At 36.7% G+C, this 22,398-nt stretch overlaps 2 protein-coding genes across 4 annotated transcripts in view; one reads left to right on the top strand and one right to left on the bottom strand.

Annotated features, from left to right (window-relative positions):
- Positions 1-383: 383 nt before the first annotated feature.
- Ac13E (Adenylyl cyclase 13E) lies at positions 384-12,002 on the top strand. 3 transcript variants are annotated; one of them, XM_053743675.2, is made up of 8 exons: positions 384-545; positions 1,008-1,371; positions 1,503-2,500; positions 2,589-2,843; positions 2,925-3,290; positions 5,482-5,864; positions 6,500-6,694; positions 7,343-12,002. In XM_053743675.2, the coding sequence occupies exons 2-8, from the start codon at positions 1,088-1,090 to the stop codon at positions 9,179-9,181; spliced, it is 4,320 nt and encodes a 1,439-aa protein (XP_053599650.1). In that variant the 5' UTR covers positions 384-545; positions 1,008-1,087; the 3' UTR covers positions 9,182-12,002. The 3 variants fall into 3 exon arrangements, with proteins under 3 accessions (XP_053599650.1, XP_053599648.1, XP_053599651.1); XM_053743673.2 differs by having other exon boundaries at positions 384-619; XM_053743676.1 differs by lacking the exon at positions 384-545 and adding an exon at positions 654-672.
- The window catches only part of LOC128669141 (uncharacterized protein), a 26,571-nt gene continuing 16,168 nt past the window's right edge, over positions 11,996-22,398 (bottom strand). Inside the window, exons 2-11 of the mRNA XM_053743678.1 lie at positions 20,425-20,780; positions 20,197-20,264; positions 19,673-19,893; positions 18,382-18,464; positions 17,667-17,801; positions 14,932-15,059; positions 14,391-14,576; positions 14,093-14,224; positions 13,493-13,673; positions 11,996-12,649 (exon numbers count right to left, since the gene is read on the bottom strand). Coding sequence (XP_053599653.1) covers positions 12,486-12,649; positions 13,493-13,673; positions 14,093-14,224; positions 14,391-14,576; positions 14,932-15,059; positions 17,667-17,801; positions 18,382-18,464; positions 19,673-19,893; positions 20,197-20,264; positions 20,425-20,780 — 1,654 coding nt within the window. The 3' untranslated portion in view covers positions 11,996-12,485. The remainder of the gene's footprint in view (positions 12,650-13,492; positions 13,674-14,092; positions 14,225-14,390; positions 14,577-14,931; positions 15,060-17,666; positions 17,802-18,381; positions 18,465-19,672; positions 19,894-20,196; positions 20,265-20,424; positions 20,781-22,398) is intronic.

Below are 22,398 nucleotides of genomic sequence, written 5' to 3'. Positions count from 1 at the left end.
CTCAACGCTTAATATTTGGGGAGTTTTACACTTTAATATCTACATTACGAAAGATACTTACTTAAATTACTTTTTGTAAAAATAATTCAAGGTTCAAGTTCAACGGCATTTCGAAAAATCTGAATGAATGCTTTAGTTAGGCAATTTAGGCTATAGAATAATAGATGCCACTCGATTGTGTGTCTTGTCTTGCCATGCAAAAACCATAGATTTAGAAGGACCCAGCGCGCGGCTGGCAAAAACCACAAAAGTAGTTGCTACAAAATTAATTATATCGATATAGCCCCTCGATATCGATATAACGATATAGATCTTGACTTTCAATATCGCACTAAGTTTGAATAAAAAGATATCTAAAGTAGGTATTTATAGTTTGCTGGCAACACTACGTAAAAAAACAGTCGCCAAATCAACTTCAACTTCAACCTTGTCTGTAATATTATTTTTACTAAAAATATGCAACAATCTGATACACCGTGTACAAATAATTAAATAGTGACTATTTTTCCAGTTTATTGCTGGGTGAAAGATAACTAATGAGTAATGTAGGTATAGTGAAATGTAGATAAATTAAAAAAAAACGTCGATATATACCTATGTAGTGTGTTATGAAAAAAATGTAAGTGTAATTTTGTGATGTGTGTGTATCCTTGATAAATTGGTCTAATATTGGTTAGAACTTGAATTTGATACTATAATTTTATTGCTCGCTTTTTTGAAATATACTGACTGTGTAAATTCAATAATATGGGGATCCTATGAGATTAAAATAAAACTGCCGCCAGGCCTTGTATCTTTAAAATTATTAATAATGTCCAACATGATGCAAAATATCTATTATTTGAATAAGTAGCTAAGTTCTGATCCTGCAAAAGTTTATGTACTTGACACTGATACTACATGATACACATTTAACATTGTTATGTTCCTTTTCTACTGCAAATATAAGGTGCTGAATTTCGTAGCATAGCTTGTTTGTGATTTATGTCATATCTTTTATCATGCAGACCATTGAAGACATCAATGAAGAACAACAGACAAATTTGAGTTATACCTCTAGTTGTAACATGTCAGATTTATCCAAACAATGAGCGCACCAAGTGGATGTGTGAGCTGCCAAGATGGATCTCAGTCAGATGCCAAACATGATGTTGACTGCTCAGAAGGAGAGGATGCTCAAATTCGGTTGGCACCTCATGTACAGGCATACTTGGCACACAACAAACCTACCACCAACTGTTGTGGACTTAAATTACCAATTGCCTTTGAGAGGGCTGCTGCTGGCACATGGTGGAACCCTAGGTTTGATTCGGAGATACTTGAAAGCCAATATAGAAGTAGTTCCTTTAGACAAATAAGATTAAGATTTAGGTAAGGCATTGTTTATCAATTTTGTTGGTATTAAATTGACTCATGCATGGATTGATGTCATTGATTATATTTACCTAATGCCTATTTAATTATGTAATGCATTTTTGATGTTTTTATTATTTCCTTTTCAGATTTGCACTTTTATACATTTTGATATTTTCTATATCATGGTTTGTCTACTTTGTGGGCCTTGGCTTGAATGGTGTAACAGTCAAATGGCCATTTTTATGTTCCATGTTTGGTGGAGTACTATTGATAACTTCTGTCATGTTGTTTGTTACATTTACAAATATCTACAAAGTGTACACTTTCAAATTATCCCTTGTAATGGCACTTGCTCTGTGTACACTCAGCCTCTCACTAGTGTCACTGACCACCCAGTTAGATCTAGACTCCTCACAGGCAGCTGACATCAGCCAGTCTGGCCACTTCACCATGAGCATTGAAATCCTGCTGATCATATATACACTGACACCATTGCCACTGTTTGCCTGTGTTATTATTGGACTTCTGTATTCTGTGGCTTTTGAAGTTCTCAATATATTCTTGCATTTGACTGAGCAACAATGGCAGGGTCCTGGAATGTTTGTGAGAGTGTTACTACAGCTTTGTGTGCACATAATAGGAGTTCATATTTATCTCATGACTTTTGTGAGAATGCGGGGCACTTTCATGAAAGTAGGCCAAAGTTTGCTAGTGAGGAAACAGCTGGAAATGGAGAAGCAGTTAAAAGAAACGATGATACATTCAATGATGCCTCCCAAAATAGCCAGTAGCCTGATGGAGGAGCAGGTTTTGGAATCTGTTATAAATCTACGTCCACATGATCCTCTTAGTCCAAGAAAATCAAATCCAGATATAAAATCATTATTCCGACCTTTCACAATGAATTCTATGGATAATGTTAGTATATTATTCGCTGATATTGTGGGATTTACAAAAATGTCCAGTAATAAAGGTGCTGAAGAATTAGTGAATATATTAAATGATTTATTTGAAAAATTTGATAAGCTATGTACAAATCATGGATGTGAAAAAATTTCTACTCTAGGCGATTGTTATTACTGTGTATCTGGTTGTCCTGAGCCCAGGCCAGATCATGCCACTTGCTGTGTTGAAATGGGACTAGGTAAGTGTTATGAAGACCTAGACATAGTCAATTAGTACTTTCATTGTTTTGACACAATAATGGCTTACTTACCCATTTTCCATTGTAGGTATGATTGATGCAATACAAGAATTTGACAGAGAGAGAGATGAAGGCATCAACATGAGAGTTGGCGTCCACACTGGAACTGTTCTCTGTGGGCTTGTAGGAACACGTAGATTTAAGTTCGATGTATGGAGTAACGATGTGACTTTCGCAAACAAAATGGAATCGACAGGGAAACCAGGCCGCGTTCACATATCTGAGGAGACCAGTCGATTTCTTGGAGGTTCCTATATTTTGGAAGAAGGCGAGGAAGTTTTTGGTGAGTTTGACACAAAATATGTTAACTTTGATGTGTAATTATTCGGCTTGCATGATTACTTTAAATTTTGTGTATATTTAGGTCACAAAACCTACTTCATTGAAGGCCGCCAGCTGTATTCCCCGTACGACTGTGATCATACGCTCACACCTTCGAATCCAATTAACCTGCGCCTCATTATATCTCCCGCAGCATCGCCCCAATCTGTCCTTTCCTTCAATCATTCCCCTACTCCATTATCGTCCCGAGACAACCACTTGAAAGACGAGAAGGTCAATCCGCACATCGCGGAATCCAGCAACTTTTTGTCTCCGAGCCCCTTCAACTTCCGTGCGAAAGCTAGTTCCCTGCCTAGTATATTGGATTCCGACGCAGAGTTAGAAGAAAAGAGAGAGAAGGGTTTTCCTGAGAGGACGGACGGGTCATCAAAAAGCCCGACTTCTGTTGGTGAGTTCCTTACGTATAATAGTATTGAATGTTTGCGATGTTATGCGTCATTTTAGTTACATGTCGAACAAATAATTTTAATCTGAAATAAATGGTTGTAAAACGGCAGTAAAAGCAATGAGTTAAATTTTATACAAAATGTTAAAATTGAAGAACTAATAACACTTTTTATCTCTAAATAGTATTGTTGCCAAGCCACCGTACGTGAGAGTCAAATTGGTATACAAACTCAAGGCATGATTTAACCTTACGCTTGAATATTATGTACTTTAGAATGGCAATTACTATTTAGAACTTGATAGTCAGACGATGTTAGTGAATTCGTCAATAAGTGGATTTACAAAACAGGCATTATGTATAGTGGATGGGGATGCTTTGCCCAGCAGTGGGACTGATGGAGGCGGACTGGACGGAGAGTGGACGGATGTATGAGCTATTAAAAAAGGGATTATTAAAATTAAGAAATAATATTGCTGACAAATTTGTTGAGCAATTATTCTTAGCAGCCAGTCGTGATTCGCATGTTGGATGTGATACAGTGCGGGTTAGATTAACAGCCGAAGGGGTCATAACTCATATAACTGGCATCTCCGGCGCTGTTGTGCGGTCTATATCTGTTCAGTTTGTTTATTTGACCATGCTGATTATATTTTGAACTGTGGAAAAGTCTTAGTTATCAGTGGTACAAGGCACAAGCCTGATAAGATATAAAATGCTCCCGATGGCAAGACACTTGCTCAAATTCCAGTTTCATTTATTTTTAAATTTTAATTGTTAATTACTTGTATGATTTAACAGACGCAGCTTGCGAAGTGCATTTTTTATTTAGAAGTTATTTTGGAACTTGGGTTAACTGCTTATCACTGACCTGTCATATATCGTATTTCGTTCACATATTTCGTTTAATTAAAAAATTTTCCAATCCCTGATTAAATTTTTTTACGGCTAGAAAAAACTTCAGCTGCATGATCTCATTCGCTAACATTTTATTCGTTTTAATTTATTAATAGTATTAAATCAATCTATACTGAGTAGAAGTGTTTGCTGAGTACACTGTGTGAAGTCCCGTAATACTATTAATAGTTTTTGCTAGCACCGATCTAATATACAGTAATAAAATAAATGTGTTTTGTAAGTACATACATACTATGATTTTAATGGTTAAGTAATATTTCTTAGTTTAATCTGTTATACATATTTTGTTAGATACTTGACAAGACAGGTACTAAATTTATTTTACGCTTCGTTAGATAAATAGCAACTATTTGATCGCGCAAAAAAAATAACTCGAAATCCAAAATATGTTTGTCAAGACAGGAAACAGATTTTGAAAATATTATGAGAAGGCTTTTTAAATATTTTCAGAAGGTGATAAAGACTTCGCAAATAAAATGTGATCTGAAATTGCTCGTAACGTGTTTGCTAACTGAAATTATCTCGCCCGCTAGGTGTAACTGCTAGGTCAAACAACAATCACTCGCTAAGTGATTACTGGGTAAACATATCAGCTCCACCACACAATTTAGCATGGTATTCCTCTAGTTGGCTGGTCAATAAGTTCGGTAAATAGTATAGGGACGTACTCTCCGACCAAGCGAATAAGACGCAGGCCAAGAATCGTGTGTGTGTACGACATTTTTGCACTTCTGCGCGTTGTGTAAACATGCGTAATGGTTCGAATCAACTGTACAATAATGGAGCGCCTGTGATACTCGGCTTTTAATGAGTCTACGCTAAAAATATATGGTGTATGCTAGTAGACTGTTAATTCTTTGAGTCATATAAATACCACTTATTTTTTCAGCCAAGAAATGTGCGACAATATTTTAATTTGTTGTTACCTAGATTACTTTGTGTTGCGTACTGTATATAAAAATTGTCCTTATTTTTGTGAAAACCTATCAAATTTCGTAAAGAAGTAAACATTTAGTTATGTATGATTCGAAATAGTGAAAAAAGATCACTACTATATGTTTGTTACACGTTTTGAACTTATTAAAATTAATAAATCGAACATAGTTTTGTAATCTAAAAAACTCTTTAGTAGTTTGTCGAATATTCTCGGTAGATTAGATACTAGTTGTAACTGATACGTCCGGGCTCGCGCGGCTCTTAGTTAATCCTATACAAACACGAACAATCTATTTATACTCAAGCAAACAGTACTTAACAGCGTCGTTAACTATTCCAGGGAGCTACGGCAAGTACACGAATAAGCTGAGGAATTGGAAAGTGCCAAGATTTCTGAGAAAACATTCGGACACCCCTTTGCACGAAATCAAGAAAGAGTTGAACGATAAGGGCATTCACCTTTTAGAACGTGGCGATGACGGCGCGCTATCCAACAATGGTTATCAGCAAGTGCCTATAGTGATAGAATCCCAGGACAATAAAGCTGGTAGGCCGATACAGAGTAGCAGTAAGCTGAATTTGCCACAGAACAACGAAGTTGCGTCATTCGAACGGGAAATCATCGATATTCGGTCGTATTTGAGCCAGTCTAGAAGCAACATGTCGCCCTTCGCTAGAAGCAGCAGCTACCGATCACAGTATGGCAGACAACACAATATAGAGGTAGTTACTTTTATGACAGCAAAAATACATTAATTACAGGCCAATTAGTGGCCTGATAGCTACATAAAAATAACTTGGACCAAATAATACGTCTTAAAAAGAATATAGTCGTTAGTCGTTGTAAAATGTACTCAAAAATTAAGCCAAGCCTCTACACGATGGGTTAGTACCCCTGGGTTATTGAGCGCCGTCAATAGAGAGAGGTACCTAATTGAACGTTGGACGTTGTACAAGAAACATTGTTTACATGTGTATCTTCGTACAGATAACGCATATGTTTCCCCCGTATCGTTTGTTGCCATCTATTAATTAACACTTGTGTTGATTGAAAGTCTATTCAACGTCTTTTTTTTCTAATTGATATAAAATATTTTTTACGTTTTTCATTTATTTACTTGACAATGTTGATCAACGTTCAATAAATATATTACCGAATTGACACGCTGAGAGAAGACTTTTCCACTACAGTCGAAATGTTGCACGTCGCTTCAAATTCCTACAGAGCACAAGCGGAAGTAGGTGAAATTTAACTCGAAAGATTTGATTACTAGCAAACACCGGCACAGGTAAAACTAAAAGCTTGTAAAAGTGAAATACATTCAAAGTCCGGAGGACAGATACATGTCACATTGCAGGTGCCCGTGCTCCGCGCGCGCAGCTCCACCATCACAGCCCAGGGCGAGGTCCGCGCCGAGCGCAAGCTGACGCTGCCGCTGCCGGCGCCGGTCGCGCGCGCGCTCGACGACGCCGTCAGCCTCTGCCCCTCCGTCAACAGCCGCAAGGACTCCGGCATCAGGAGCACCAGTCGCCGCTCCAGCATCCAGCAGCAGGTCACTATATCATCTTTTACTTCTATCCCTCTTATTCATTAAAAAGTAAAATGCTTTAAGCTATTACGTTTTGTTACTATAGCACTTCACAATAAAATTGACAATACGAGACAAAACATACTTTAGCTTCAAGTATGCTTAAACTTTTTCATGAATAAGAGCCCTTAAGCGTCTGAGCCTATGGCCAGCTTTCCTCCACTCCTTTCTACTTCGGTCTTCGGCATTTTTAGTTTTTAAGACCATTGGCACGACATCAAGCCAGCTCTTTTAAGGTTTACTTTTTACGTTTTTGCCCCGGACGGAAGTGCCACGGCCTTACATTTGTTCCCTGCGTGATTGATAGGTTGCGCAACACGTGGCCGTTTGCAATAAATTGGACAGATAAGAGTATCCACAATCCCACACATACTTTACTGTCATTATTATAAAATACAATAGAATAGTCTTGTTAACCGTGAAAATTGCGTGAGGCTCATCAATCCAAAAATAACTAAAGCTCTATTTAAAAGTAATGGAATATTGCAAATTTTATTACACATTTTGTTACTTTTTATTACCATAAAACAAAATCGTCAGTGAGTAATAAAATGACGTGAGCTGTATTTATTTCTGTCTTCTAGTCTCTTTGATGTTTATGTCTCATTTCAGATATATGCACTGAACCATGTGGCGCTGGCGGCCTCACAGACTGACATCATGCAACACAGGGTATCCGGCTATTACACCTCCAGTCAATCCTCCCTCGAAGTCACCGCCAGATGTCGCTTACCTGCTCCTCTTAATGAACAGCAAGTGCAATCCCTGCAGAAGCTTCGCAAGCAATCCGATCTTTTGTTGATCAAAAGCGTGCAAGACAATGCGAGGTCAGGAATCAACTACTTCGTTCAACCCCCCCTCAACAGGTTCACTCTATTCTTCAAGTCCCCGGAAATGGAGAAACATTACAGAGACAAAGCTCACAGAAGCGACGACTGTGAGGACTTCCCCCCCACGCTCACGACTTCAAGATTCAATACGGCGTTGGACATGATCGTTTCCCTCATCATTTTCTCCGCAGTCACCGCCTCCATATTTATACTCTACAAAGAATGGCAACATTCGATTGCTTCGTTGATATTTCTTATTCTAATTAAATTATTGGCCATGTCCCTTTGCATTTATAGACATATTTTAAAATGGGAAACACAAAACGACCCGTTACTCGTCACGTACACATTGAGAAAATCAGTCAAAATATTTAGAGCATTATCCGACTGGATTCCTTGGCATTTGTCGGGCAGCTTGCTTATTAGTCTGCCAATAATGGCCATTCTCATAAATTTCTCTTGCCAAAATACGACTGGCGTCATTCTCAAAGGCGAACAGTCATTCTACGTGTACCTTTTATGTTTAAGTATAGTGCATTTTTGTAATTTCACCCAGATGTGTTGGCTCGTAAAAAACGGTCTTGTTACTTTTTACGCTGCGTTATTCCTGTTTCTCGCCGTGTTCGGCTGCCGTGAGGCGAATACTCAAATAACAGACGGTGATATTATTACCCCACAAGTGGTTGCTCACAACATGACGGCTGATTTCGTAAGCAATATGACAGGTGTACTGTCACGTTCTGTTACCAATGTCACGTTTGATATTGATAACAGTACGCGCTATCACGGCATCAATCATAAGTTACATTTGACAGAGTTGTACATAGATGTCGCTTTGTTGCTAATGCTGGTTTGGTTTCTCAATAGGGAGTTTGAAATAAGTTACCGGTTAAGTTTCTACAGCAATGTTGTAGCGAATAGAGATAAACAGAGAGTACAGAATATGAGAAATCAGGCTGATTTGTTGCTCTACAACATTATACCTCAGCACGTGGCAGACCAGCTGAAAAACACGGCGAAGTATTCCGAGAACCATAAAGATGTGGGAATAATTTTTGCTAGTATAGTAAACTTTACTGAAATGTACGACGAGTCTTATAAGAAAGGGTACGAGTACCTAAGGGTACTGAATGAACTGATTGCCGATTTTGATGAGTTGTTGGAGAGGCCAGAGTTTCAGCACGTGGAGAAAATAAAGACTATAGGCAGCACTTTCATGGCGGCTAGCGGGCTCAACCCCGACCTGAGGCACGCCTCGCGCGGTACTTACGACCACCTTTACCAGTTGATGGACTTCGCGTTGGAAATGCAGAAAGTTGTGGATAATTTCAACCAAGATTTGTTCAATTTCGATTTAATTCTTAGAATCGGATACAATTTTGGAGATGTGACCGCGGGAGTCATAGGGACTAGCAAGTTGTATTACGATATATGGGGAGACGCGGTGAATATCGCATCTAGAATGGATTCCACCGGGGTGTTGAAGCGGATCCAGGTGGGCGAGGCGTGTCTGCCGGTGCTGTCCAGCCGCTACGAGTTCGAGCCGCGCGGCCGCGTCTACGTCAAAGGCAAGGACGACATGAACGTGTATCTGGTGGTAGGCAAACACGCAGATAGCTAAAACATATTTAACGTAGAATCTGTGATTATATTTTATATACTAAATAATGTAAAAATATGTAATTTTTATTTATTGTGTGCAGTGACTATAAAGTGTATAAGTTTCAGAAATACTCCGAGTATTTTAAGTTTATTTATTTTTGTTATTTTTTTTAGTTTAGATTACGCTTAGGCAGTGTGAGTATGAATATTGAAAATGATTTATTGTGGAAGTGCTAAAATCTCCTTGCCTAAATATTTATAATAAAAAATCTGTGACCAGTGCTCTAGTCTCTACAATGGGTGATTAAATTTTTCATTAAAAAGTTTAATTTGATTAAGCATGAAAAATACTAACAGGTAATAATATAATTATTAAAGTAATTAATTTCGAATATACTTAGGTATATAGGTAGCTGTGTTAAGGGAATCGTGTGAATTGTGTCGTCCCCTTTTTTGTAAATTGGGATAAATTGTATATCTTTATTAAATTAGGCAAAAATATATTTTGTATATAAACACCCGGTTGGGATAGAAAATATTATTTTGTATTTAAAAGAAAATACATGTTAACGAAATAAATGGTTCTATAAATTGATGAAAGTAGATATTTACGTAGTGCATTGTGTAGCGAATATATCGAGTAGGAGGTCATTTTGCTTAAAATCGTTATCGTAGGTCAGCATAAAAGTAAAGCTATGTAGTGCAACATTAAAGAATGTCATAGTGCACAGTACAATTATGATAATAATTGTAATATATTTACATCTACATATTTACGATATATATTATAACAATGATGAATATTTTCCTAGTCTCTTTCTTATATTGCTGAAATATAAGGTGAATCTACAAATCACTACAAGCGCTTTGTTCCTACGATGACAGATACGTCCACATATTTCCCATACTTTTTCTATACCTCGTAATTTGTGTAGCAAATTGATAGAACTAGCACAATATAACAAAAAGTAGATTACAAACACTAGGCTTACTATATAATAATATTATCTCAAATTCAAACTTTATATTCTAAATAGTAGAATAAAATTAGTATGAAGATTATTGTAATTATTCACACAGAGCGTTCGCGCGGGTTTTGCGACATGGCAATCTTTGTATTGAAATTATATGGATTTGCTATAATTTATATCGGCGATATTTCTTTTTACACATAACCTCGCGCGCGCTCTATGTGAACAGAGATTAAAAATTCCCTGTGGAATATTGTCTAGTGGTGATTCTTCAAACTTATGATAAAAGCCTTAATTACTATACATTCCACTTGTATTTAAAACTATTTGCCTTCAAAATGTCTATTTTATATTTATAATTATGGCCGATTTTGAAATGATAAAATCGATATGAATTTTTACAGATTGATGGACCAAAAACTGGAATGTGTATTGTATAGACAGAATATAGCTCTCTGAAATTTACCATTTTTTCTTATTATCTATACAGTGTACATACGTATTGTAAAACGAACATTGTGATAAAATATAATGGATTGCAATTTTCATAAACCAATGTTGTATTCGATAAACTGACTGAGAATAAAAGTCATGAACTTGTAATTTTATTTATTCGAAACAAATTTATTTTAACGAGTTTTGCATTGAATATATTCACTTCTACAATGTTCTAATTGATAGTGATTTGATGTTAAACGTATATGTATGCAAACGGCGGTCGAGTCATATTCTAAAAAACAAAAGCGATAAGCGTTATCGAATCTCTAATAGTTATGAAGTTAGACTTTTGAATATAATGTACTGTTATCATTCGATCTAATTTGCTCCAAGTTCAAGTGTATTCCGCAGCTGTGTTAAAATATAAAACTTTGTATATCCCTTTTCTGAGTTAATATATTACAACATAGAGCTGCCTGAAAGAAATAGCTAACTGCGATACCGCCGCCCTTTAGCGTTATCTAAAGTTTATTGCATTTTTTGTGCAATATAGGGCTTTGTTATAGATGGGCCTTCGAACGCGTGGAGACATTCTATATATATTATATTGTCTATTTTGTGTAAGACTTTCCGCTGGCAATGAAAAAGTGTATGAAATGATTATTCCTACATGTCCCTTTGCGAACTTTGGCGGTTTCGATTTGCATTGATGGCTTTCCATGCGGTTAAAAGATCACAAAAAAGGCCCTAAGATGTAAGTTAATTTGCGTCTGCGTCTGCCAGGGTTCGCCAATAGTGAATAGGAGTAATTACAAAATTCAATTTTGTTCAAAATTAAGGAGTAATTCAATTTAGTCAATCGACCAAATCATTATCGTGTCAGAATATCCAATTGTCCAATGGATTCACTGGTTTCGATGTCAACCGAGACGTAAATTGACCAAGTTTTAAGAGCTTGTACATTTTCTTGCCTTGTAATTTCATAAATCTTGATTTTGTTACATTACAATGAACGAAGTGTAGCCGATGAGTGTAGTTTGTTATGTATATCTTGAACTAATAACAGTGTCATAAGATTTTTGCCCGAGACACATATTGTGCGAATTCGACCGAATTCCGCCTCAACACTTTTGCGGCGGCTCGACATGAAACAATGAAGTTTAATTTAAAACTGCTACTGCAGTCGTGCGACCACGAACGTGTAAGTCTATTGCCAAAAGCCGAAGTTAATAGTATGAAATATTATTATGAATTATAAAAAATATATTTATATCCAGTGAAAAGTTGTAAATAAGCTACGAAATGTTAACCGAGGCTGCCATCCTATGTATTGAGTGTATTTTGTGTAATGTCCTATGCTCCGCTCAAATGATGTCTCTTGCTTTAGTTTTTGACGATTACGACGATTTGAAATATAAAACAATTTCTTGATTTGGGTATTTTTATTCTCACCATTAACACCATTCATCATTTAAATACTTACAAGATGTACGTAATCTAAAATCTTTTAATTTTTTCTAGATTTTGAACATTTTAACTACATATTTAGTATTATACATTCTCGATTTGCTTTAATAACGATATATTGATGAGGGCTACTCGTTACCTAAATTTAAGTAAAATTTGTTAACTATACATACCTATATTGAACGTCGTCACATATATGAACTGAACTGATTAAAAAAATAGTATGCCTAGGTAAAATAGTAGGGTGAAAGCTTTGGCATGTAATTCTGATCATACAATTTCAGAGGTTGTAGAGTAAATAATATGAAGTAGAGTCTTTTAGGAATGCAACAGAGAAAGGCAAGAAGAATAGGTATCTAATATGGGAGTTCCATAGAAGTAGATTTGAGATTCCATTCTGGGCGCGCATTGAACTTGAAAACGACATCACAAAAATATGTCAAATATTTAGTGGGAAAGCGTGTTGATAGGGTTGTCACTCCAGGCGAAGTCGTCGTTGGAGAAAGCATAGACAAGCCAGTAGAAGAGGTTGAGCAGCGCGAACGAGGCGGGAAACATGACGCGCGCTGCGCGGTCGATGTGTGACACGCTGTTGATGTGGCCGCGACTGCCTGCGGCACAAACCACGATTTCATTATTATTTTATTCAAAATTTATTGCACAAAATGTCAAAAATTATGTGCAGTGATGTACAAACGGGACTTACACATTCTCTATCATCGTTCTCTCTCTTTTCCCGTGTTTCCGGTTTCATATTCATTCGGGGCCCGTGTCGCTGTAAAGCCCGGGGGCATACATGACTCGATTGCGTGCCGTGTAAATATTGACGCATTTTCAAGAATATTTTTTAAATTAAATAATCAAATGGAATTTCAAGAGCCTTTCAGGGTTATCAATAGGGTGGGCTATCAACCCACAATTCACTATAAATTATGTTTAGACCACAGACATACCTAGGTAAGCGTATTGGTGCAGACATAAGTCAAGTTACAAATAAAATGGTTCCAACATGAATTTTGGCGTGATTGATTCCCACTTTCAGTATTTTTAGGAGTTACGCATCTGTATAGGACATGTAATTTATTTAGAAACTAACATTTTGGCGACCTCGGTGGCGCAGTGTTCTTGCCACTGAACCGAGAGGTCCTGGGTTCGATTCCCGATCATCCCGTCATGATGGAAAATGATCTTTTTCTGATTGATCCGGGTCTTGGATGTTTATCTATATATGTATTTGTTATAAAATATAGTATCGTTGAGTTAGTATCCCATAACACAAGTCTCGAACTTACTTTGGGGCTAGCTCAATCTGTGTGATTTGTCCTAATATATTTATTTATTGTATTATTATTTATATATTATTTATGTGTCCATAATTAATTATGATGACAATGATGAAATTATGAAAAAAGAGGTGACGAATGTGCGAAAACGAGATCTAGGTACTTAATTACCAGCTTCGATCTGCCTCTGCCGCCTGTAGCGGTCGTCCCCTGCCAAGCAGTACAGTAGCTGTCTCCAGCGCGGCACTCGTCTCTCGGTTTGCGTGGTGCGCTCCATGGTTAGTCGCACGGCCGCCACTGGCGCAGGGCCGGCGTCTTCGAGGCACTCACTGTTTGCTGGCAACGTGAAGCTCTGTAATAGAGCGAACGGCTTTAAACTATTTTTTTAATTTTATACTTTAGCGTTCGCTCGGTGACCACGGTTCGTTTTAACACGTCCCGAAACGTTCGAAGTTTAAATGTAATATAAATGGCATTGGCTAACGGGAGTCTTGTTACGCTTGCAGCGCTTGTTTGGTTTTACTTATATGATAACTTTGTTTTTATATATGGTGCTTACATATATAGCTTTATGGATAGTGCAGATTGACAACATTGCGAGTGCGTCGCTGCTGTTGAATAAATTTGATGATTAAACAAGAAAATGAAACAAAATGACAGATAGTTTCAAAACTTGGTCAGCCGGGCCAAGAACCTTTGCCATTTATCTTGGCACTGGGTCTCTGTAGATACTGTATGTAAGGGAATAAAGTTATTATATGATAAACTCACGTAGTTAGTAGCCGAACGCGCGGAGCTGCGCCGACGCACGGCTAACTGACGGGCTGCAAACGCATCTCCTCCCACTTCTTCAATCAGCTCTTCCCATTCAGAGTCATCTATTACGATCTCTCCGGAACCCACCTAAAAATGGTGTTATTTTGTGTTATTTCGTTAACTTTGTTATTGCCTATAAAAACTAATGAAAACAGTTTCTGTTGAAGTGGAATCAAGTTGATATTGATGGTGCAATTTACTGCAGAGTTCCAAATACCACGAAGTGTTCAGAAAAAAACTCTAGCATACCTACCTTAGTAAAATAATGCACCCCGGCAAACTCCAATAACGTAGCGATGCAATAGAAGAAGCTCATCAACAGGAACCAGTCTAGAGCTGTAGCGTACCGAACCTTGGGCAGGTCGGTACGGGAGTCCAGGCTTATGGTCGACAGCGTCAGCACTGTGGTGATGCCCAGCCCTACGCGATCTGAGGTTGCCTGTGAAACAATAAACTGATAGATGAAGGAAGGATATAGAAATTAGTTGAAGTAATGTACTTTTAAATTGCGTTAGTCTTTAGGGGTACCTAGCTAAAAAGCATGAAACGAAACCCTTTTATTGGTCTGTTTTGTATTTATATTATTTGAATTAAATTTATGTAGATATAGATAGGTACATTCGGTCCAACAAAAACCTTAAATAAATGTGGTTATTCTGAACACTAAAACGGACCTACCTAACATAACCTTTTTGGTCACGTCATCCTCCTAACTTACTTATACGAGGACAGGGCAGGTAACCAAGTACATAATAAGCGGACCAAAAAATAAAATATTATTGTTCCGTATTTACCTCACGATGTATCCAGAAAGACACCCAGGAGAGGACGACAATGAGGATGCAAGGCACGTACACTTGAATGAGGAAATAGCCCGTGTGCCTCTGAAGATTGAACGACACTTGGAGAACCGAGAAGTCCCCTGTATCAACGGTATCAAATATATTATTGCTTGTTTATTGCTTACTCGTATGTAAAATTGATCGAATCTGATTTCAAGAAACCATTTGACGTACCTACTACTTAAGTTGCTCTTGTGTAGACAGGAGTTATGACAGGAAAGTGTTAGCATAATACCTCCTATTATGTTCTAAGTAGGTACTTAATATAATTCCAAGTAAGTAGATAATGATGATTTGGATTTAGTATAAAGCTATGTGTGTGATGAAACATAGCTGACCTTTTTTGCGCGGTTTGCATTTTTATGTTTTTTAAGTGTTGAGAATATAGATATTCTCAGTCAGTAAGTTACATAGGCTAGAGCCTATGTGACTTGGCCTTGTTTCTTGACATAAGTAAAATGTTATGTATGGCAGATATCTCTACAATTTCAGTAAATGTGTGTGTCTCAGTGCGTAAAAGCCGATTCGTGTCGATGACAGCGTGAAGCCAAGTCGCACGTCTGACATTATTTCTATTTGCTCTGAACCGAACACGACAAGTCGAATCATATTTATGTTCAACACTTTGAGGTAATTTGAGATAAATGAAACGAAAGAGCGGCGAAAATGTGATAAGAGTTATTTTTTACAAAGTGTAGGATGTTACGTGATATGCACCTATGTACCTACTTATTGTATAAACGGCAATTTATTTATCTATATAGATACTTACCTAACTACATGGTAAGAAAGTAATATTACATATGAAATTCGCGTTTAGTATAGGAGGACCAAAAAGTCGAATATTTTTTAATATAATATATTTATTTAATCAAAGTAAGCACCATTATTATCTATGCAGTTTTGCCATCTCATATGTAGTTCATTGATCCTTTTACTAAAAAAACCATTCGGACGGGAATCAATAAAATTTTTGAAGGAGGTTTGGACTGCCGCAATAGAATTTTTTCCCTTGGAAAAAGTTATCCAAATTTCGAAAAATAATCTGTTGGACCAAGGTCCGGGGAGTACGGTGGACGTCTTAGACATTCCAATTGAAGCTCCTCTAATTTAGTAGCCGTCTCTTGTGCAGTGTGTGGTCTAGCGTTGTCGTGTAGCAGCAGTGGAGCGATTGACCAGCCTCGGTTGTTTAGCAGCTAGCTTTTCCATCATAGTTTGCTGACAATAGATATCTGCCGTAATCGTCTGGCCAGATTTGAGATAACTGTAATGAACGACATCGGCACTAGTCCACCAAACGCTTACAAGTAACTTTTTTGGGTCAATTTTCGCTTGGGGCAGGATTTGGCAGGCTACCCAGCCATTGCGATGTGCGATTTCGATTATCGTAGAGAATACACTTTTCATAATAGATTTAAAAACCCTTCATTATTGTGCCGGTTAAGTCATGCAGCAGTCGACACGCGTCATTTCATATGTAAGGATCTAATATAAACTTACTATAAGTCAAACACATTTTATGCTTAAAAAGTTAACATAAAATTTGAAATTCGCATGAATCCGAAAAGGCAACCAGGCACAAAAGCCGAAATTAGGGAATACTGAAATAAATATTAGCAAACTTACAATAAATTAAATGTAACAAAATAACAATCTTGCTCTTACATAAATCACCTGCTACTGCTATATAAACTATAGGTAGGTATGTAGTATATACTTAAGAAATCTCGATACTCGTGCTATTGAGATATAGAGGTAAAATCAAAACCCAACTACTTAGGTATGTCCTTACATCATTATTATAGTTGGCTCAGTCGTAGAGAATGGCTGAGTAAATCAAATATCGTTGTTTTCCATAACTGAATCCATGTGTACGGAATCACATTAGCCGCTAAGCGGATAAGCGCGCCACTGCAGGTCGGGTCTGATTAGTGAAGATGAAAGCTGCCAGGGTGGAGTCGCGCGAGCGCCGAAAGTGGGAGCGTTTTCAGCTCCCATTCAGACTAATGGTTTCTCTCTTTTTTGGTTAAGGTTCTATAACGTCATTGAGATTGTATACAATGAATTCAAACATTTTACAGGCATTTTTATGCATAGAAGATGGTGGCATTTTCAAGTCGAATGATATGATGAGTCAAGACATTATGCTTTGCTGGATTATATAAACCTAAATATTTATTGATATGATTTGATGTTGCTGATATTTATCAATCATAGTTTAGAAGCATGAAACTCCATAGTTTTTACTTTTTCGTTTCCTAGCATTCATTAAGTATGAATGCTAGGCTTGTTATATTGAATGCTCATGCTTATTTATATCTTATTACTGCAATGAAATATTCAGGTTTTTTATGTGTAATGAGAACAGACCCCTAAGAGGTGAGCGGGCGTGGTGCTATACCGCGATTTGAGGGTTTTTTCGCTCGCTGCTTCCAATATTGATAGCGTTAACACATTTCTCAAGTTTTCTTATACGTTTTTCAATATTTAAGGGTCATAATTTCGTACATTATATTATAGGTTCTAGTAGCAATTTTCCATTTATAATTATGAACGATTGTATTGCAGATATTAATACCTTTCCTGTAAGTATAAAGCGTACGGTGGTCAATTCTTAGTACCTACCTAGTTCTTATGAATGAAGAAATCAAAATATTCGTAGATATATCTAAGTGAAGAGACCTTACCTTCTCGCCTCGTAAATGTAAAGTTTCTGTAGGGGTAGCTGATGAGGTCAAACTGTGAGAGCGTCATTCCGGGAACGAAGTTGACGCTCTCAGAGTTCTGCCACTGGTACACCAGCTGTTGATTGGAGTAGGCATCTGGTGATGAATAAATACGTACATAAATACATTTGTGTTTCTTGATTGAGGCGAGTGGATCCCGCCCTAGAGTACGACCACTTGGTAAAAACAACAATATTCTTAAAGCGCGTATGTGACATCAGGTGTACGTAAAATAGAAATACAAAAACAACAATGTACATACATTTCCCAAAATTTTATGTGACCAAAAGGTCCTCAGCATAGATAAAAGAAATATATATATGTACTCAGCTTGTGTCATGTCAGAAGGTAATGACCCTGTTTTTCAGGGGTGCATGGAACTATTTAGTGTAGAATGCAGTTAGATAGCTAAGTATGTTGTTTTTAAGCTACCTAAAAAAATTGCCAAAAATCTGGTTATTAGTAGATGGCATACTTATTTATTTATAGGTTATTTAGGTAAGTAAGTACACTTAAAATGACATAAAAATTATACAATAAAACAAGTACAAGGAACTTATTTCAAAAGAAATCTCTTCTCTATCCATGAGAGGTGGCTTATCGCGCAAGACTGCAGAAAACATATATTTTTATTACACTTAAATAAAAAGATTTTTTTTGTATTAAAGATTCTTACAGCTTCCTAATATGAGTGGGCAAGATTGTCGATCCATCGGGAAGTTGCGGAGCTCCATTGGACATTTAGCTTTGATTGTGAGCCTGAAAGTATAAAACAGCATAGTTCACTACAAAGTTTATTTTTAACAAGTCTAGAAAGCAAGTGATGGTCTGAATGTCTGTATGAAAACTACTAAAGATGAGTCAGATTAGTATACAATACAAACTCAGGCGGATGGTGTTCCACTTGACCACCGCACCACTTAATGAAAATGAATACGATTGTGAGGACGATATTTCGATATTTCATTGGCGATTAGGAAGAGTTATTGAACATGAATTTTATTTAATAAACTTTGTTGTTCCACGTAAAAACATAAATAAATGGCAAATTTACTCGTAATCCTAAAATAATTGTCTCCTACCTAAACTTTTACTTAAATATAATGATAATTAAATAAAGTTACTAAAATGTGAATATATAACTACCTACACATATGTTATCACCCAGCTAAAGTGAGAGATTGTCGCGTACAACCGCCATTTCGGTAACTGCCTCTTAGACTAAACCGATTAAGTGACCGATTGCACTGAATCCCGCAAGCACGTTCGTGCAGTTACACAAACGGGTAATAAACGCAAAAGTAAGTTTTGTTAACTCTTCACGCTTTATCCACACTATTAATCTTCTTAAAATGCATACATCTCATATAGTTAGGCGTAGACGGATAAGGACAAAGGCTACTTTTCATCCTAGAAAAACTTACTGTTCCCATGGGAAATAGATGCAGGCGGACAAAAGCTAGACTAATATTAAAGAAAGAAGATATTAAATAGGTGCTTCGAAAAAAGATTTAGGTATGTGTATACGCTTTCATTAAAGTTATAGTCTCAGAGCCAGATACACTTCAACATCAAAAACCATAAACAAAAAACAGCAACGCCCTATTCTATGTAGAAAAGTATCGGCGTTAGTGATAAATTGGAATAATGTTTCAATGCCAGTGCGTGGGTTTTTTAATTCAAGAATATTCATAGTCCATTCCCATGAATAAGTTGGCGGGTAATCGGAGCGGGATATTTTTCACTCAGCCAATTAAAATGGCGGACGTAATGTTTGTGCAGCGACTACGAAATTAATGAACCTTTCTGTGCTACAGTCATCGAAAATTGTTTTCTCAAAATACTTTACTAGTTTTAAAGTTTTAAGTGGAAAAAGTACATTTCGTTGTGAAAAGCTCTTCTTCACGTTGAAATGGGACAAAGTTGTCTTTGTATAAATGAAGACAAAAGACCCACAATGTCATTACCTCATCGAGTACAGAATGTCCCCGTGTTGGCTGATTCTCAATAATTTATTGGGCACGGTGATGGTGTGCACATAAGAATGTTTGCCGTTGTAGAAATAGGTATCGGGACGCCAGATTCTCTCCAGCATTTTGATAGAAAGAGATAGAGACCGTATGGGGCCAAGGAATGACAGTCGCGCGTCACGCCAGTACTGTCTGAAGTAACAGTCCATTGAGTAATCCTGAAAATGTAAGAATACTTTATATTATTCTTGTTACTATTTTAAAATAGATGAGTACACGAAATATAACTAGATAGGTATAAAACCTTGTAAATGAGATCATTTAACTAATTCGATTGTATATAAATATTTTCCCATTTGTGAAACGTAATACTTAATTTCCAGTGGACCGAGGCGGTGTTTATGATTAGATTTATTTTATACCTCTGATACTTTCATTTATTAAAATATAGCGCAATTTTATGTACCAAAAATATCACAGTACAGTCAGTGTATATAAAAATGTGTATTTTTATTTATTACCATATCCAATTCGGAGACAGGTCCCATACTTCTTATCAATATGTTTGTTTGCACGACTGTAGGGTATCCTAAAATATAAAAATATTAGGTTTTAATAATACCAGTAACAGGTGTTTACTCTATTAGTAGTTCGGCTATTGAATTTGTGATTTGTCCTTATACAGGTAGTTTTGAAGTTTCTAACACCACACAAAAATACAATTCAACATTGTGGCTGCATGTTTTTACCTTTGCCGTGCGTCGGAAGTTGCGAGTTTTCGTAGTTCTTCAGAAGATTTTCCAAAACGAGTGTGATGTTTTTGGAGACCGCATCATTGATGCTCCTCTTGGTGTTTCTCCTCCAATCGGTGACATCAACATAAGAACCGTTTATGTAACTAGACAACAATAGCTCCTCCGAGCTGTCGTCCCAATAGTCTTGGTCCTCCAAGGCATTGTGCGAAGGATTTTTAGTGGCCGCGGATAAAACCTTTTGAGTGTGCAATGCTGTAGCGTCCCGGGACTTGGAGGATGTCAGCGTTATTGGAAATGTTCCATTTTTAGTTGTCAAGTAGATTGCTCCTTTCGCGTCTGCTCCTAGAACGCTGTGAAAACATCGCGATTTTTGTTTAACTTTGAAAAACATTCAGCAGATTAATCAACAATCTGCAAAATGTTTGGTACCTAGTTTATTTACACTTTGTAAAAAAAATCTGCTGGAAAGTGAGGTTTGAAATTACCTGATTAAATTTATAAGGTGGTGTTATACTACTACAATTAAGTATTTAAATAAAATAAATACAATGTTTACAATAAAGACACAATTTTCTGTTAAAAACCACAACAAAGGCAATATTTGTCTGAATATTTAACATTTCGCTGCACCTCGTTATTTTGCTAAAACCGCTTTTAATATAGTATACCCTCAAGACAGGGCCTGGCAGCGAGCCCGGTTCACCTTTTTTTGTTTCAGCTTATGTTAAAAAGGGGTTCCTAATAGCTCAATACCGGGTCGTTTTTATTCATTGCGTTACTTGGTCATTTATATTTATAAGGGATATTGAGATCCATTGCTTTAAATTCCTATATTCTACTAATGTTTCACGTTATCATCAAGTTATAAACTTCAACTGTACATACGTCATAGTAATTGGTTCAATTTCCGGAATGCGCGGGTTCTCTCGGCTTGCACTAGTCCGACAGGATCAGGGTCTGTCGTGGACACACGAGGAAGAGGTTTCATTTCCTAACGCGTGACACTTCCAGTTTTCGACAGCCTGCCTTAAAGTTAGTGGACTTCAATTTCAAATTTACATTTGATATTTGGTATGTTTATTATGAACATTTAAATAGAAAAACACGGTGCCTATAAAAAATATTTCTAATGCCTGTTAAAATTTCGCGTTTTTGTTCTTGTCAAATGATAATGTTGCCAACACGGTTGTTAGATTTTATTCAAGTTACCTAAAAGCATGACATGACATTTGACGCTTTGACCGCGCTAAAAGTTCGTGCTTGTAAGTCTCATTATCTCAGTATATGAACTTACGAATATAATAATGTTAAAAAAATGTAACGATATCGATTGCATAGGTTGTTTAAAATATTCAAAAGTCGCACAAACCATTAGATACAATTGAAAATAATGGGTGACCTCTCCAGCTTCCAATATTTGGCGCTAGTCGATCGCAGCGTATTCTCGAAGGCTGTCTAATTGAGATCTGACACGCAGTGATTGCGCCTCTTCGGCGTTGATTTGATTGCAGACTGCTGCATGTTTATCTGGGCCCATTCATACGCTATTTGGGTCGTGGGCGAAATTCAATGCGATAATTAAACAACTACTCTAGTTATAAATGACCATTGATTTCACTTGTTTGATAAAGCAAATCCTTACAAAATTTAAAAAACCTGACTGAATAGAAATATGTCGATTTTTTTTCTTCTAGCTGTAAATGAAATAATTATAAATACTTATAGCTGAACTTGATTACTTTATAATTAGTGCCTTTGTAGATTTGTCATTGACACGCAAAGAAAAAGCTGAAATTGCATGAAATACGTATACATACAAAGTATTAAGTATATACATACAGTATGTCTGTATATATCTCATTTTCACAAAATTATATTTTATTAACTTATGTACGACTACAGACTACTGTCTGTTATTATAACGTAATAAAATAGATAATGTCCACTACAAACTTGAGTATCTAAGTT

Source organism: Plodia interpunctella, chromosome 4 (assembly GCF_027563975.2).
Source record: "Plodia interpunctella isolate USDA-ARS_2022_Savannah chromosome 4, ilPloInte3.2, whole genome shotgun sequence".
Classification (NCBI taxonomy): Eukaryota; Metazoa; Arthropoda; class Insecta; order Lepidoptera; family Pyralidae; genus Plodia; species Plodia interpunctella.
Note: the sequence above shows the minus strand (reverse complement) of the source record. Positions and strands in the feature narration are given on the sequence as shown.

Coding starts and splice junctions, on each gene's coding strand:
- Ac13E (XM_053743675.2), top strand. CDS start 1,088: ATGAGCGCACCAAGTGGATGTGTGAGCTGCCAAGATGGATCTCAGTCA. Junction 2,844..2,924: donor AGAAGGCGAGGAAGTTTTTG/GTGAGTTTGACA, acceptor GTGTATATTTAG/GTCACAAAACCTACTTCATT. Junction 6,695..7,342: donor GCTCCAGCATCCAGCAGCAG/GTCACTATATCA, acceptor GTCTCATTTCAG/ATATATGCACTGAACCATGT.